At 30.4% G+C, this 16,159-nt stretch overlaps 1 protein-coding gene across 4 annotated transcripts in view; it reads left to right on the plus strand.

Annotated features, from left to right (window-relative positions):
* The first annotated feature begins 930 nt into the window (after positions 1-930).
* Positions 931-16,159, plus strand: part of bi (T-box transcription factor bifid) — a 71,845-nt gene continuing 56,616 nt past the window's right edge. For 2 of the 4 annotated variants that reach the window (XM_070633879.1, XM_070633881.1), the window contains exon 1: positions 931-1,769. In XM_070633879.1, the coding sequence (XP_070489980.1) occupies positions 1,150-1,769 (620 nt within the window). In that variant the 5' untranslated portion in view covers positions 931-1,149. The remainder of the gene's footprint in view (positions 1,770-16,159) is intronic. The other 2 variants (XM_070633882.1, XM_070633883.1) reach the window with 1 other exon arrangement.

Consider the following 16,159-nt stretch of genomic DNA (forward strand, 5'->3'; position numbering starts at 1 on the left):
ATAATATTTCTATTTTTTTTTTTTGGTGCTGCTTCATGATTATTGTTGTGTATTTTATGTATGGTGTTGTTGTTGAAATATGTGTATTTAAATTTCATAGTCGGGAGACATAATGTGGTGTAGCAGCTAAACAATATTTTTGGGATAGGAAGGGGGAGAGACAACAACACAAGAAGGCAACGTTAAGCCAAACAAAAGAAGAATTTCTAATACATTGACATTTTTATGCCAGATATGAATATGAAGTGTGTGTAATGTGTGTATATGGGCGAGCAGCATAGAGTAGCAGTATAAAAAAAATGAACAGAGTGGAAAAGGAAAATAACAAGACACACCAAAGGTGAAAAAATAAACGCCGAGAACAACACCATCACATAAGAGTTTGTCACATACGCTAACATTATGAAGCAAAATGCGAGAATCTAACACATACAAATAAATCTGACTCTGTGCTTGCTATAATAACATTGTAAAGGCGAAGAATATCAAGCGCTTGATAAGTAGCATAAAAATACACAGAAAATTGCATATGTAGATGTAAAAAAAAACACTCACTTATACGTTTTCTTTTTTGTCTTCAAACACACTGTGTGAATACGATTTTGAGTAATCGAGGCACTTTGGCAGTTATAGAAGAATATTGTCGGTGTGAAGTTGATATTTTATAAGGGAAAAAAAATAAAAATAAAAGAAAAGAAAAGAATAAAAATTTTTTTTTTCTTACTGCTGGATGTCTTTCGCCGATAAAATATTTTGGACGTGAATTTAAAAAATAAAATAAAAAAAAGTTTAAAAAGTTCTTTAGGATTATCAACAATATTAGCAATTTATCCGTAGTGAATTAATGAATTATCTCGGGAATTTCACACGCATAACTTCCAAAAAAATATATAACAAAATATAAAATTAAAATTAAGTGAAAAAAACAAGAAAATTATTTAAAAAATAATAATAAGAAGAAATGTGTGCATAAATAATAAATTTTATATTATTTTATTTTGGTGAATTTAAATTAACATAAAAAGGAAATCAATAAAAATTTTATATTGAAAAGTGCAAAAAAGGAAGTGCTGAAAAATAAAATTTAAAAAATTTAAAAAAAATTGTTAAAATATCACAGAATAGTAAAATAAATTGTGGAATGTTGTAATGAGATACGACGTTCAAGAGTTACTGCAAACGGACTCGGAAATCGGTCGGACAAATGGGATGGCATATCATCCTTTTCTGCAATTACCAAGACAGACTGATTTCTCCGTCAGCTCTCTGCTGACCGCAGGAATTACGCCAAGTTCTCAGTCGTCACAATCAAGTGGACAATTGTCCCCACAAACACCAATATCAAATAATAATTCGTCACACCATCATCAAACGGTTGTGCAACAACAGCCAGCACATCCAACACCAACTGTACCAATTCATCCACCACAGCCTTATTTTCCTGCTGCTGCATTAGCTGCACTTGCAAGTAACGCACCGGTTGGATCACATTCGCATTTATATCCAGGTGCTCTTCTACCGAAATTACCTCCACATCATCCTCACGCTACGTTGGGGACACCATATCATAATCATCCATATACGGCTGAAGACGTTGTATTGGCGGCTGCAGTCGTTGCACAACAACATCATCCAACAATGCGTCCATTTCGTAATTATCCAGAGGATGATGGTGTCGAAGATGATCCAAAAGTTACACTGGAAGGAAAAGAATTGTGGGAAAAATTTCATAAATTGGGAACTGAAATGGTTATCACTAAAAGTGGACGGTGAGTATCTATTTATATCCTAATAAGTGTGCGCATCAAGACAGTCAATAGAGTGCAAATATCAAAAAATGTGAATGTGCAATTTTGCCGACGGTGCGATTGAAAAAAATATATATAATCGTTCGAAGAATATTCCGTGTAGGAAGAAGAAGAAGTGGGAATGAAGGAGAAAAATGAGTGCAAAAAAGCAATTTGTGATCAAATGTAATTAAATCTAGTTTGACAGTTTCACACTTTTAATATTGAAAAACTTGTGTAATAATTTTGACATTTGAAAAATTAAACAAAAAAAAATTTGTAACTCTATTCCAATTGGATGTTGATTTACATGATCAAGGCTTTTTCACTGTGGATATTTTTCTTGTGGTTTTTCTATTGCAAAATGGTGGTGATTTTGATGAGCAAATTTTTAGTGATTTTGATGAGATTTGGATAGGAAAGGATTTTTGGAAATTTATTTCAATTTAAAAGTTTAATTAAAATTTGATAAGCTGATTAAATTGAGCATAGCTTCTAATTCTTGAAAATCATAAGCAGCAGTTCAATTAAAAAACTATTAAAATTAAATAACTTATTAAATTACTCTTAATTCTGCGATTTAATATTCAAATGGATTAATCGCGTTAAGCAGTAGCTCTAAATAAGCTACTGATCAGTGTATTAAACCTAAACACATTTAATTCCAACTGCAACTATCGAAATTTATTTAAAAAGCATCTAAATTAAGCGCAATTAGATTTCTTATAGCACTTAGCCAGTTTGCAATCCTAATAGCTTTTGTACCTCTTTTTGAAATCATTATTCAATTTGGTTAAATGAAGTTATGTTCATTTAAATAAGGAAGTTATTTTCTGCACTGTAATTTGGATAAATTGTTGAATTATGACTTTGCAAAATGGAGAGTTTTAAAAAAATTATTATTAATAATTTTATGTTTGTTTAAAATATTAGTTTTGAAAATTTTCAAAAATTTCTTTCGCAATTTTTAAATTTAAGCAAATTTTGAATCATAGATTTCTTTGATATTTTATTATAAATTATTAAAATTGTCAATATTAAATAAACAGTTGCCAAATTGAATTCAAAAAATAAAGAAAATTATCAAATTTTAGAATATTTAATAAAATATAAATTTGAATTAAATTTGGAAAATTATCAATTTGATTTTTTAAAATCAAATGATTTTCTAAAGTTGAAAAATATTTAATGTTAAAAAATATAAAATTCTTTTTCAAAACTTAATAAAAGTAAGTTTTTAGCTTAGTTAAATATTTAATTCAATAATTAAAATATTAAGCAGTAATTGCATAAAGTTTAAATGTTTTTGAAGAAACAAAATTGTTTAAATAATAAGAAGACATAATCTTAAATTTAAAATCGTTAAAAAATCTCATTCAAATTAATTTATTAACTCTCCAATTTTGCCATACCTAAATTTCATTCAATTATCAAAATCCACAAAAAATCCCATTTTTTCAGCACAGAATAAACAACAGAAAATCCATAAAAAATCCCCAAGATCAAAAAAAGGGTACTGCAATGTCAGATTAACACTGCATTCGGTCAAATAAGTCCAAAAAATTATCATTTTTCAATTCAGACGTTCCAAAACTTGATGCTCATTGAGATGGAAATCGATCAATTTAATTCTTATTTGAGGTCTTAATTAAAATGCTTAGACAATATTATTTTGATTTAGATTGATATTGATTATGAAGGTATGAATATAAATGTAAAGATTATTAATATTTGTTAAGTGATCAAGCCTTGAAATTGTGATGCTAGAATAATTTTTTATTTTTTCTAGATCAGCGACTTTTTTTTTCGTATTAAATCGATATTCAGCTGATCAATATTTTTTCAAAATAAATATTTGAAGTTTTGCTGATTGATTAATGGAAGTCTTCTTAGAAGTTGATTTAATTTTTGAGAATTTTTGAAATTTTGATGTGATTAAATAATTTTATGAATTTAAAAATTAACTGAATAAATGCAAGAAAAGAAATTGAAAATTTAAAGAAATTCAAAATTTATTTTCTAAATATAAAAATGAATTTAGGAGTTTTTTTTCTGGTTGAACATTGTATTTCAAAATTTCAATCTACTTGTATTCTTAAATCTTGAAAATTAATTCAACATTACATTCAAAATGCTTAAAATTTCTATTTAACTTTATTTTTAAATTTGATATTTAAATAGGAAAGTGATTTTAAAAATATTTGATATTTTAATAATTTTAAATTTTTAAAAATATCATAACTTAAAAATTTTAATTTTAAAGATATCAAAAATTAAAAATTTAAATTCTTAAAATATTGAAAGTTATAATTTAAAGTTCTATAAATATGAAAATTCGAAAAATTTGAACTCTTAAAATTTTTAATTTTTAAAATTTTATGAATTTTAAGTTTCAAAAGTATTAAAAATATTGCAAATATAGAAATTTAAAAATTTCAAAAATACAAAATAAATTGTTTCAAACATTTTTAAAGCAAAATATACATTTTTAAATTTCTAAGACTCTGAAATAAATTTTAAAATTGTTAAAAATAGAAAACATATTTTCATAAGTATTACAATCAATATCAACTGTCACCTTTAACTAAAATTTAAATAACATAATTAATAAGACATCGTGATAAGAAATATTGTCAAATTATAAATCAATTAAATTAAAGCAAATTCAAAATTTTTTGATCATTTTTATTAATTTCTTTATGTTTAAAAAATTGCATCCTTTTGCGTCTTGTCTCAAAATCTTCAACTCTAGTCTCACTACACTCTAATGCGCATCCCTTCAAATCTTCAAAACCTTTTCATCAAAACTTCTCCTTTGACATCCTCACATGTCATATTTCACAACAAAAACCAACCACTCTATAAATTCCATATTCATAGTTCCTTTATATATGACAGTTCTGTACTTATTATTTATTTCATCATCACCAACTGTATTTAATTTGTAATTTGTATACAAATAAGAAATGTTTTTTCATGCTCACCTTTATTCTACATATTAAGTGAATGTACCTTTTGTGATGTCCTCATGACTGCACAATAATTATAAATTAAAACACTTTATGATGTTTAAAAAAGAAGTTGAATAAGAAGGAATATGTGTACATGGACAATAATTTTAATTAAAAAAAGGAGAAAATAATGTGACAGTTCTTGTGTCACTGACAATATATCCATGTTGTACAAGACCTGTGAATATATGGATGTGATATTATTATTACTATTATCAATTTAATTTAATAATTTTTTATTTTTGCTTAATTAGCATGACAAATGTAATAAGATGAAGTCAAAAGTTATGTCCATGTTTCGTGTTGAGTTGTACGAGAGTGGTAACACATTATTTTATGCTGATATATAAGTAATGAAAATATATATATTTTTGTGTCCTATAATAACTTTATTATGCAAATAAATATCATGATTTATGCTCGTGAACCTTATTTTGAGGTGTATCATACCGCATATAATAATCATAATGATGACTTTGATATGTGTGAGGAGACCCACCAAAAAAAAAAATATGAGGATATGAGCACGCATTTGTTGAATTTTATTAATACATTCATTTTTAATATCAACACTGGATAAAAATGAGAGAAGCATGCCTTTTTATGGCGCTTGAATATATTTTTTTTTTATTTCATATAAAGCCGCTTTTTCTATCTTTTTTTTAACACATTTTCTTGGCTGTTTATGTGAGTAGCTGCAGTAGTGGTTACGAATGAATAATGTCGGTGCTGGAAAATTTACGATTTACTTCTCAGTTGTGATATGAAGAGTCATAAAATTATGCTTTTTTTGTGGAAATTTGAGAGGCTTTTCTGTTCTGGGGAAAATATTCGAGATATGCAAATAAGTGACCAAGGGATGGTAACTCATAGTCAGTTTTGAGTTACTCTTTTTGAGAATTTTTTGAATAATTAGATATGTAATGGTGATTTTTTGAGAATCTAAACATAATAAATATGAATTATGTCATGGTAGTAGGGCACCTGGCGTAGATATGTGTATTTAGCTGACATGACTCTGAGTTGATACCAGATTAAATGAAATTATGACCCACACTAGAGTCACGACAACCAGAGGCAACATCTGTCATTTTCAGAATCTATTTCTATGCTTTCCGGGACTAATACAGTGCTTCTCAAACTTTTTCGTCCACGACATAATAAAATATAAATCAATTGTGTCGCAAAATACAGTTTAAGAAGGCCTAATCTAAAGACATACCCTGCTCTATACTTTTTTCAATTTTATTAAGGATTTTTTTAGAGATTATTGCTTTAATATTAAGCCTAGATCTCAATACACTCAAATTAAGTCACAAAATCATAAATTCTACTAAAATGACATCTTATTCCAGTAGACATCTTATGCTCCTAATGAGTGAGCATTCATAATTTAGCATGCTTAATTATATACACTGAGTATATTACACTATGTCTGATTGGGTACTGCATTCATAGACTCAATATTGTCCCCAAAAAGCACAATTATTCACCAAAACACAATTAGCCACTAAAACACCCATCCATAGAAACTCACCAAAAAATGCTTCAAATTCTATCCATAACATCCAAAACTATTAATAGACACAACTATAATATCAGTCAAAAATCCCCAAACAGTCAAACCATTTAAAAATTCTATTCGAATTTGGCCATAAACAAATTAATTTTTGATCATTCAGCTGAGCTGCAATAACAAATGTCGACACAAAAAAAAAGTATTAAAAATATATAAAAATTGTTCGCATTTAACGGAAGTGGCATGCTATAGATGAGAATCAAAAAAAAAAGAAGAGAGAGAATACGAACAGCAAAAAAAGAGTTGAAGAAGTCTAACCGCAATGTGTGTATATCTACTGCATGCATGCAAATGTGGTTATGCTGCTGCTGAACATAAAAAAATTTGCACACAATCTTTTTTTCTCTCTCGCTCGCCGTTTATTACACATATACAGACATACGACTACATATTGTTGAGCAGCACAAAAAAATATGTTTTGTAGACCAAAAAAAATGCACAAATTCTTTTTTTTTTGTTCTCGCTGTTGTTGCATGCTGAAGAAGAAAATTGCATGTTTAATTTGCAGCTCCTAAACAACAAGCAGTCACACGTTTATTTTCAAGCATAAAAAGAAGGAATTGAATAAAAAATAAACATCAGAATCTTGTGCTAATGTCCATTATCACTCACATGATGTTTTTATTCTTTTTTTTTGCAATTTAGTGTGGCATTGGATTCTATCTTGTTAGCAACAACAAAATAGTCGATTGCAATCATGAGCGATATTTGCCACTTAATGTTAATTATAACTTGGAAGTGTAGCTCAACACGAAAAAAAGATCTGAACTGTTTAAACACGTGATAAGCTGAGAGGAAATATTTTATTTTTTTAATGTTAAGGTTTGAGTTTTTTTGTTTAAAGAGGATCTGATTTAATGGGTGGCTCGAGGTGTTGTGAAGTTTGGGAAAATTAGATATTATGGGAATTGTTGAGGGGATTTTTGAGATTTTTGGTATGTCAACTTGTGTGCTTAGAATTGCTAAAGACAATAATATCCTAAAGAGACTAGGAACATGTTGCTGCAGATTAAAATAATAATAATATTATAGGAGCTGCATGTTCATGATTGTGCTCACAACATTGAACATCTCAATTATATTGATTGATTATAATCACTAGCACGCAAATTTTGATGAGTTTGCTCATTGTCTGTTAGGAATGATTGAATATTAATTTCATTGAACACTTCCGTACTGAAATTGAAGCTAAATTGCTGAACAATTATGAATTTTATGAATTTATGTCAGTGATTCTCAAACTATTTAGCAGACTACACGCTAATCTTGTGTGCCAAGAGTGTCACTCCATTTGGAATAAGACTTCATATTGGCAGTCTTTTGGAAGCCAACATTTGGTATTAGAAACTGACAAGCGAAAGCTAGTGATAGAGTCAGTTTCAGGCAATTTCTAAATAGATTTGTACAGTCATCGAAATAAGAAATTAAGTTGGAAGCCTAATGGAATTTCAAGTTAATTTGAAATTGGTACGGACTCCGCTTATTACTTTGTCCTTTTAAGCGCCAAACTTTTCGTGTTACAAATGAAGTTATATCATGATAGAGTTGTGCGTCGTGGAACATAGTAAAAGTAACACTGATTAATGTGGTACAAATTGAAGTTATTTTGGTAAATGTCTCCTAAACAGCCAACAATGAACATGGCGACGTAGCGACGCCCTAGCTACTACATTATCTAGTTCGGGTCTGTGCATTCAACCAATTTCCTTTAAATTTGGTCCTTAAATTGTGAAACTTACAATTAAGACCTCTGTTGCTCACTTATCTCTTTCTATACCACTAAAACTATAAGAAATCCCTTTCAAACATTCATAACACCCAGCCAATGACCTTCATAATTACTTCCATACAAAAAAAGCAAAAGTCCATACTATTCAATCCTAAATACCCACTTAAAAATAATGAAATGTATCAAATCATATTAATTTTCCCAACCATTACTACAAAAAAAAGAAAAAATATTTAATCAAATACAAAGCAATTCCACAGAAAATTAATTTTAATTCCCATAATGCGCACTATGTAAGTGTAGCTGAATGTCAAAGCAAAATGAAAGCAGTGGAACCAAAAAAAAAAAAGAATAAGAGTGAAGAACATCAACGATAAAATGAATTACTTTAAAAACTAAAATGAAATGAAAGAATAAAAAACATCACTTGCGATGCTTACGATAAAGAAGGTAGAATTATTATTATGACACCACACAGTGTGCATTTTTTGGACTCTTTCCATGTTATTTGTGAACATAACATGAGCAAAATGCAAAAAAAAACATATATTCTGTACATGAATCTAGTAAATGCATACAACAACACATTTCGCGTGTTTGAGTCCAACAGTGGTGAATAAGATAATTACATTAAATTTTCTAGACAATATCACTAGCGCGAAAAGTGCTTAGACTTGCCATAATAATGCTTAATTCTTTTTTTGTGTCTCCCAATGACTGCAAATTAAGCGGAAGGTAACTATGTTAATTAATCATGATTAAGTGTAAAATTATCGATTTATATCAAGCGGCTTTGAATAATGTTTCCATTGTCGAGCATGATTTTTACATCATGTGAGAGATTTATGGTCGCCCGTGTGAATGTTTACATGAGATTGAACTTTTTTTAATTGCTTTTAATTTTTCCTGTTTTTAATGTGAAAAAAAAATTGAAAGTTAATTAGAAGAGAAATTTAGAGTTGTGGAATGTTTGTTGCTGTTGGAGGTCAATTTGAAATGGGCACATTCTTATGGTTAAAGGTATTTTATAGAGCTCGGCATGAGTTTTATGAGGAATAATTGATCAATTATGGATGAGAGCTACTGTTTGGATGAGATTTTATTAGAAAGCTTTGGATGGGTTTACGAAAAGAATAGAGAAGCAAGTGGAAAGCAAACTGACCATTGGGTGCCGTTGGGTATTCCCTAGACATCCCTCTATACCGGTGTTGTCCATTCTTATTTACACTTCGTAACACCTTGGGGGTAAGCAACGATCAAAAACGGAAATGGCATATTTTGACATTTTCAAGAAATTTTCGACAAACTGGTGCATCTTGGAATACAGTTTGGACAACACTAAACTGCACTAAACCGTTCATGATAAATCGAAGGGTTGCCTTGACGGCTTCGCACTCAAACACTCACAACAACGACGATTCAGTGTTTTTGTCTCATTTTGACTACCAATACATGACTTTCTAAATTTGCCACTTTGATACTGTGTCACGGACCATAGTTTGAGAAACACTGACATTGCGGATACTATGTGACGGTCACTACCAATTAGGTGCCGATTGCTCTTAACATAAAGGTACCCAAATGTTCTTTTGGTATTACATTAACGTTTTTAAGGAACATCGATGTAAAGGGTAAACATGGGTATGGTTGGAAACAAATGATGCCTAGTTGCTAGTGACGCTCAATTGTAAGCCACATGGTCAGTCTCCTTAATCACCGCCTTGACAACATTCCAATTCTATATGTCCATTAATTTCAGTTTCAAAACCATTTACATCTTCTAGATTATTCACTACCACCACTAATGACCCACCGATTACTTAAAATATCCTAATACAAAAACGTCAATCAATCCAAAAAGCACCTCAAAAAAGTCCAATTATAAACTATTAAAATTCAAATATTTTCATTGACGCAACCTCTCAGTGAAGCCTTTTAAAAAAAGCAAATTACTTCCAAATATGAAATTTCTTGAAAACACACAAAGCACACAGCACGATGAAATAAGAATTAATTCGCAACTCAACGCTTCAATTCATTTATTGGCACTTCTTGCAAAACAAATGAATTTTTTTTTTTTTTTTGGATGGAACGAAAAAGTGAAAAACAAACAGAAGAAGTTTTTTTTAAAATTCTGCATGTGTGCTTGCGTCTCCAAAAAATAATATATACCCATACTCATAACTTGGAGCCTGATTTGAAAATTATTATTTTTTTTTTTTCGTTGCTCGCTCGCTAGTTCTCTTCTTATTAATTTTTGCGCGTTCGAAGAGGAAATCATTAATTATTTTTTTGTTGTTTCTTCAAATATTAACTGAAACTCACACAGAACACACACAAAAAACAAAAAAAGTTTGAGTAACAGGAACAAGAAGAGTTCAGAATTTATTTTTTGTATGTAAAAAAAAGAGAGATTCTTTTGAGTGTCATGGCTGTCATTTTATGACTGACCTTTCATTTTAAATGATCTCTCATGATGTGTTGCACGATGATGTGCGATTTATTTTTGTCCGGGGTGTATGTAAATGCTCAAATCACTGTCCATAAATTATTTTAATCATTTCGGGAAAAGTAAATTAATTCATATTTGTATATTAAAATTAGATTCAAAGCCTCTGTTATTAGTTAAAATCGTGTCAAAATTTAAATGATCAACATTTCCATACTCTACGTAACATCGTTGGCGATATTCTCAATTTTATAAAAATATTTGTCACAAATATGCGAAAAGTTGTCGCCGTTTTAAGTGATGAAATATTTAAAATTTAAATTTCTTGTTACCGTTATGGAATTCAATTTTTTTTGTGCCTATATCTAATCTTGTGGAATCGCCTGAAGGCGTCTTATTAAAATCAAATCAAGAACACTCAGAAAGTGAAGAAAATCATCTTCAAGACATAATTACTTAAGGTCTTGAGCGAAAAGTGTGATTATCCTGTTAATAATGTATCGAGTTGATTGAGCTTCTGAGGATCTTATTGTTGATGCGAGTATAAAATGTAAAGCATAATTAACTACAATAGTGGAAAATTTACTAACGCTTTCACGTCTTTGTCTTTTTAATCTTGAATAGAACTTAACAATTCGTATAAAAGTGTGCATATAAAATAACGAGATGGAAGTTAGGAAGACAATAATTTTGCGCATGCTTGCCATAAAGCGCATTTTAAGAATTAGTAGCTTTTGTGACAAATTAAATGATCATGATTCTTTGCATTGACTCAAGTTCTTTATTTCTAAGAAAATCTCAAGAAAATTAGAGTCCACTTCTCAAGTGCAGTTCAAGTCCGGCAGTCATTTAACATCGTTTGACGTCATTTGAAGTCATTTGACATCGTCAAGATGTCATGATGAATGCAAAGGTAATGCATTACGTCTCGGAAGTCGTAATTTTCTAAAATTGAGAGAAGACATGCTTAAACTTCTCGATTTAGGTTGCTATATTAAGGTGGGTTTGTAGGAAAAGTAGAGGAGGAATGGGCTACACCCCTGAGGAAAGGTTCCTCGAAGTCTCGGTTTCGATAGATTCTCGAAACCGAAGATCATTGGAACCATAAAAGAGAATTTAAGGATGACAAATATAGAATATCTTGACTCAGGGACGTCAAGAGTAGGTTTGACTCATAAAGCCCCTTCCTAACTAAGGCCCTGACTCCTATATAGTTTCACTATTTTAAGAATTAAGCCGCAACATGATACCATTCAGAATACCCTACAAACCAGTCCATATTACGCAGTATCCTACAACCCTCTATTTCAATGTCATTTCTCAAACAGTCAGCCAAACAAAGGACAACATAACCTTTAAAAATCAAAAGAAAGAAAAAATCCCCATCAAAGCTGTATTTACGTATTTAGAGGAATCCTTAACCTAATTAACATAACAAAAGACTTTTTCTTATGCTTTATGCGCATCAAGAACTTTTTTACATATTTTTTTTTATTCCTTCTTCCCCAAACAGCAAACGATGCACACATCGAGACACAATCGCAGAAATTTATGATGAATATTATTATGAAAAAAAAAATTATTTAATGCAGATGAATATGAAAGAGAGCGAATAATTGGATTTTATTACCATAACTCACTCACTACGCTCGCCAACATAAAGTTCATTTTCATATTTTGTTCATGCTTCTTGTTTTCATTTACAATTTCAATTGAATTACCAGCAGAAAAGGCAGGCAAGGCAGTAGCCTGATATGAAATTTGAACAATTAATTAAGCCATATTTATTAGGCATTCGAAGATTTTTTGTGCATAATAAAAGAAAAGAAACCACAAACAGGCATGAGTAGCTATTAACAGAACAATGAAAAGCGACAAATGTAATTTGATAAGATAAAAATTGAAAGAACACAAAACAGATTATATTTATTTAATATTTATTCCCTCTATAATAATTCATCACTCTATGCTCAATTCTCTCACTATTCTCATCCCATCCACGTTTATATGCTGTGATTCCCTCACAAAATAATTCTTCTTCTTTTCATTCCCAATTCTCGCTTTTTTTTTCAATGTTCATAATAAAAAGGCAAACATGTAAAAATGTCTAGTGATGCATGGAACGAGAGAGAGAGTGAGACATATACATGAAATGTGTGTAAATAGCGGCATTAAGAAAAAAGGATGGGGAAATAAGAAGAAGTGAATCAACAACACAAAAAATTGGCGTAATAAAATCACATACATAAAAAAAAATATCGGACAGGCACAAAATGTCTTTGAAGTCTTTTTTTGTCGCAAATCTTTGTCTTAAAGTGTTCTTGTCATTGCCCTTATTACCCCCTTTAATTTCCATCCGTGATGAATTGGATGAATAAAGTGGATGGAAGAGAGCTTTTGTCTTAGCCTTTAAAAACCGACAAACGACGACGAAAATAAATAAAAAAATTTTACTTCTTCCTCAGTCGTCTATTTTTAAAAATTATTGAATAGCAAATTTGCTTTATGAATACGAAATGGAGCTAGTCACTTCCTTAGACAATTTATCAGGCTAATTCCTCGTTTTCCTATCTCATTCATTCAATTGAATCTCAATTGTTGTTGTTGTTGTAGTTTTTTTTATTGAGGAGGAAATTTGAAAAAAAACAGCATTTGATCAATCACTTCCTATTGTTACGGTTGGAAATGCGATAAATTGTGATGTCGTTTTGTGGAGAAGACTGGCCGCACTTTATCACTTCGCGAGAGTTGATTGGACTTGTGGGAAGTTAGAATGATTTTTGAGGGGGATATGTGATGTTGTTTGATTCTGGATTGATGTGAATTGGGGAATTTAGTTGGTAGAAGGATGCAATGAAAGGTTGATTCACAAATAATATTCAACAGGAATTGAAATTTTTAGACAAACATCTGTTCGGAAACTGCAAAATGCTTAAGAAAATCAAAAGTAATTTAAATTCTAATTTTTGAATATGAGTAACGAATTTCAAAACTTTGAAATCATCAATATCTGGTCTTGAAAAAGCTTTGTTTACATTTCCACCTGGAGATTTTAAAGCTCAATTTCAGCTCTGTTTTATGATTATTTATTATGTAAATGATTGTAAACCATAAATTAAGAGTGAGCAAAGAGTTTAATATAGATTTCATATCTTAAATGTTCCTAAAATTGCAAATTTAGTTTTTTGATTATTTTTAAAAATTTAGTTTTTTAAAATTTAAATTTTTTGAAATTTGAATTTTTTTGACGGTTAAAATTTTTGTAGATAGATTTAAATTGTTATGCTTCAAAAAATGCAAATTTACTATCAAACAATGCAAATTTATATTCTATTCTCGACGTAAGGGGTAGGTAGTGGAGAAGGAAGGGTAACTCTAAGATAGCAACTCAAATTAAATCAAAAATTCAAATAAGTTCCATCCAAAAAGACTCAATATTTCAAAATTAAAAATTCATCCAATCTTCACACTAGTCTCTCTCTCTCTCACTTTATATAAATCATATGTCGTTACTGTGTGAAAAGAACAGAACAAAAAAAAACTGTTTTGTTTTTCGCAATTGTTCTTCTCTATGCTCTTCAAATAAATAATTTTTTTTTGCACCACAAAAAGAGAGAAAATATTTTTCACGCCAGTTTTGCTCTAATTTATCTCACAACTGCTATAGATATATATAACGTCTGATATGATTTAAATGTTCCATTCGTCACCACGTTCCCTACTGCCTCTCATCACTTTATACGAGAACAATTTATGTTATTTTTTTTACCGGATAAATCATGCTCGTGTGTAAGTTTGTAACCCATTCATAAAAAAATTATTCAGCGGTAGAAAAATTTAATGTCTGTATTAGTATGAAATGCATGCACGGCAAAAACACAAAGCAAAAAGGATTAATCAGCAATACATGGCGCCAAGATATGTACTATATAGTATTACAAAGATCACATTATTCTATGTAAATGTTAATTACGAAACCTTTAAATGAAGCCAAATTACTGCACAATAAGGAGACAGTTTCTCTCTCACATACAGCTGTGCATGTATATAAGTATGTCGGCAATATATGCAAAATATGCAAGTGTGGGTATTGTTTCGTTGGCACTAGAAATATGCACTTGTGAGCTGTGAAACGCCACTAGAGTTTTTTGCCAAGATTCCCTCATTCCAATTCCATGCGATACATTTGACGGTGTTAAATATGAATGAGAAATGGGGGAGGAAGTGAGAGAGAGGCGCATTAAGTAATAGAAAAAAAACTGCAATATAATGTATGTGTGAAATAAGTGTGAATAAAAAGCTACTCGGCTTCTTCTTCTTTTTTTGTGTACAGCAGTAAAGAAAGAATAAAAAAAAATCCATAATGATGTTCTGTCTTTATATTTTTTGTATGTGCCAAATGTATTGACAGCAAATTACATATTTTTTCACACCTTCGCAAATTAAAAATGTATTAAATGCTTTATATTTAGTCTAACATGGAAATGCTCTGCATGTGTTTGTGCCTTTATATTTTTTCTCAAACTAGAATCGACGTCTCTTTTCTTTTTTGTCACGAATCAAGATTGACTTCCACGTGCAAAAGTTGACGAATAATTTTAATGACTTTGACTTGTTATCAGCTTTTGTCGAGCCTTAGTGGAATTTTTTAAAATTTATAAATTTAAATTCGTCATTTAATTTGTGAAATCATCTCGCCTTGTTTGTTGTGAATGATTTATTTATTGTCAGAGATTTTAATTTTTTGTTCTGGAATTATTTTCGCTTAATTATCGCTGTCAGAAAGTCTGTAGTGTTTCTGATTGATGGATGGACGTAAATGAAATTTGAGATTCGTCAATTTTGGGTTTTGAATGGAATTTTGAAATTTTTGGATTGGTTGGTTAGGTTTTTGGATTAGAGGGGGATAAGGGTGTTATATTATGGACGTTTGCAAGCTTACAGTAATGCAAAAGAATTTAAAACCGATGCCTAAAATTGTGATGTCCGAGCATAGTGAAATTCGTGAGATCAACTCATATATATTAGTGAATCTGCCACTTAGAGGCCCCTGAGTAAGGTCTCTGTGGCCGAATGGTTAGGCAACAGACCGTATAATTGTAAATCTTGCTCGTGAGGACGTGGGTTTGATTCCCATCAAAAGCCGTTCTCTCAATTATTATATATATTGTTGTCGATAGGACAACGAATTGCACAATGCTACCCAATACATTACAGTAATGAACATTTAAGACTAAATAAAGGAATTGGTCGATTATTGACCTCACCAACTCTCTCAGTGGTCTAAATGGTAGAGCGTTGGCCTTACAATCCAAACGTTCTGGGTTCAATCCCAGGTCATGTCTAATTTTGGAAGCTCTTTTTCTATTTCATAGTTCTAGTTATGAAGCTCAGTTCGTGTGTTAGGTAAAGTTTTAATGTTTTTGGCACACAATGTGTATCCACTACTAGGTACGAAACCTTGCGCACACGAATTGTTACTAGGTACATTGCAGGGTACATCAGGTCTTATGACGTACTCGTGTCTTTGCAATGTGCAGAGCTTGCAAGTGGTTCGGATCCCACTATAAACTGTAGGTCTAAAGGGTGTGGTACAACAGATTT

Source organism: Chironomus tepperi, unplaced genomic scaffold (assembly GCF_022539635.2).
Source record: "Chironomus tepperi strain 1889 unplaced genomic scaffold, CSIRO-AGI_Ctep_v1 contig_82, whole genome shotgun sequence".
In the NCBI taxonomy this organism is placed as follows: domain Eukaryota; kingdom Metazoa; phylum Arthropoda; class Insecta; order Diptera; family Chironomidae; genus Chironomus; species Chironomus tepperi.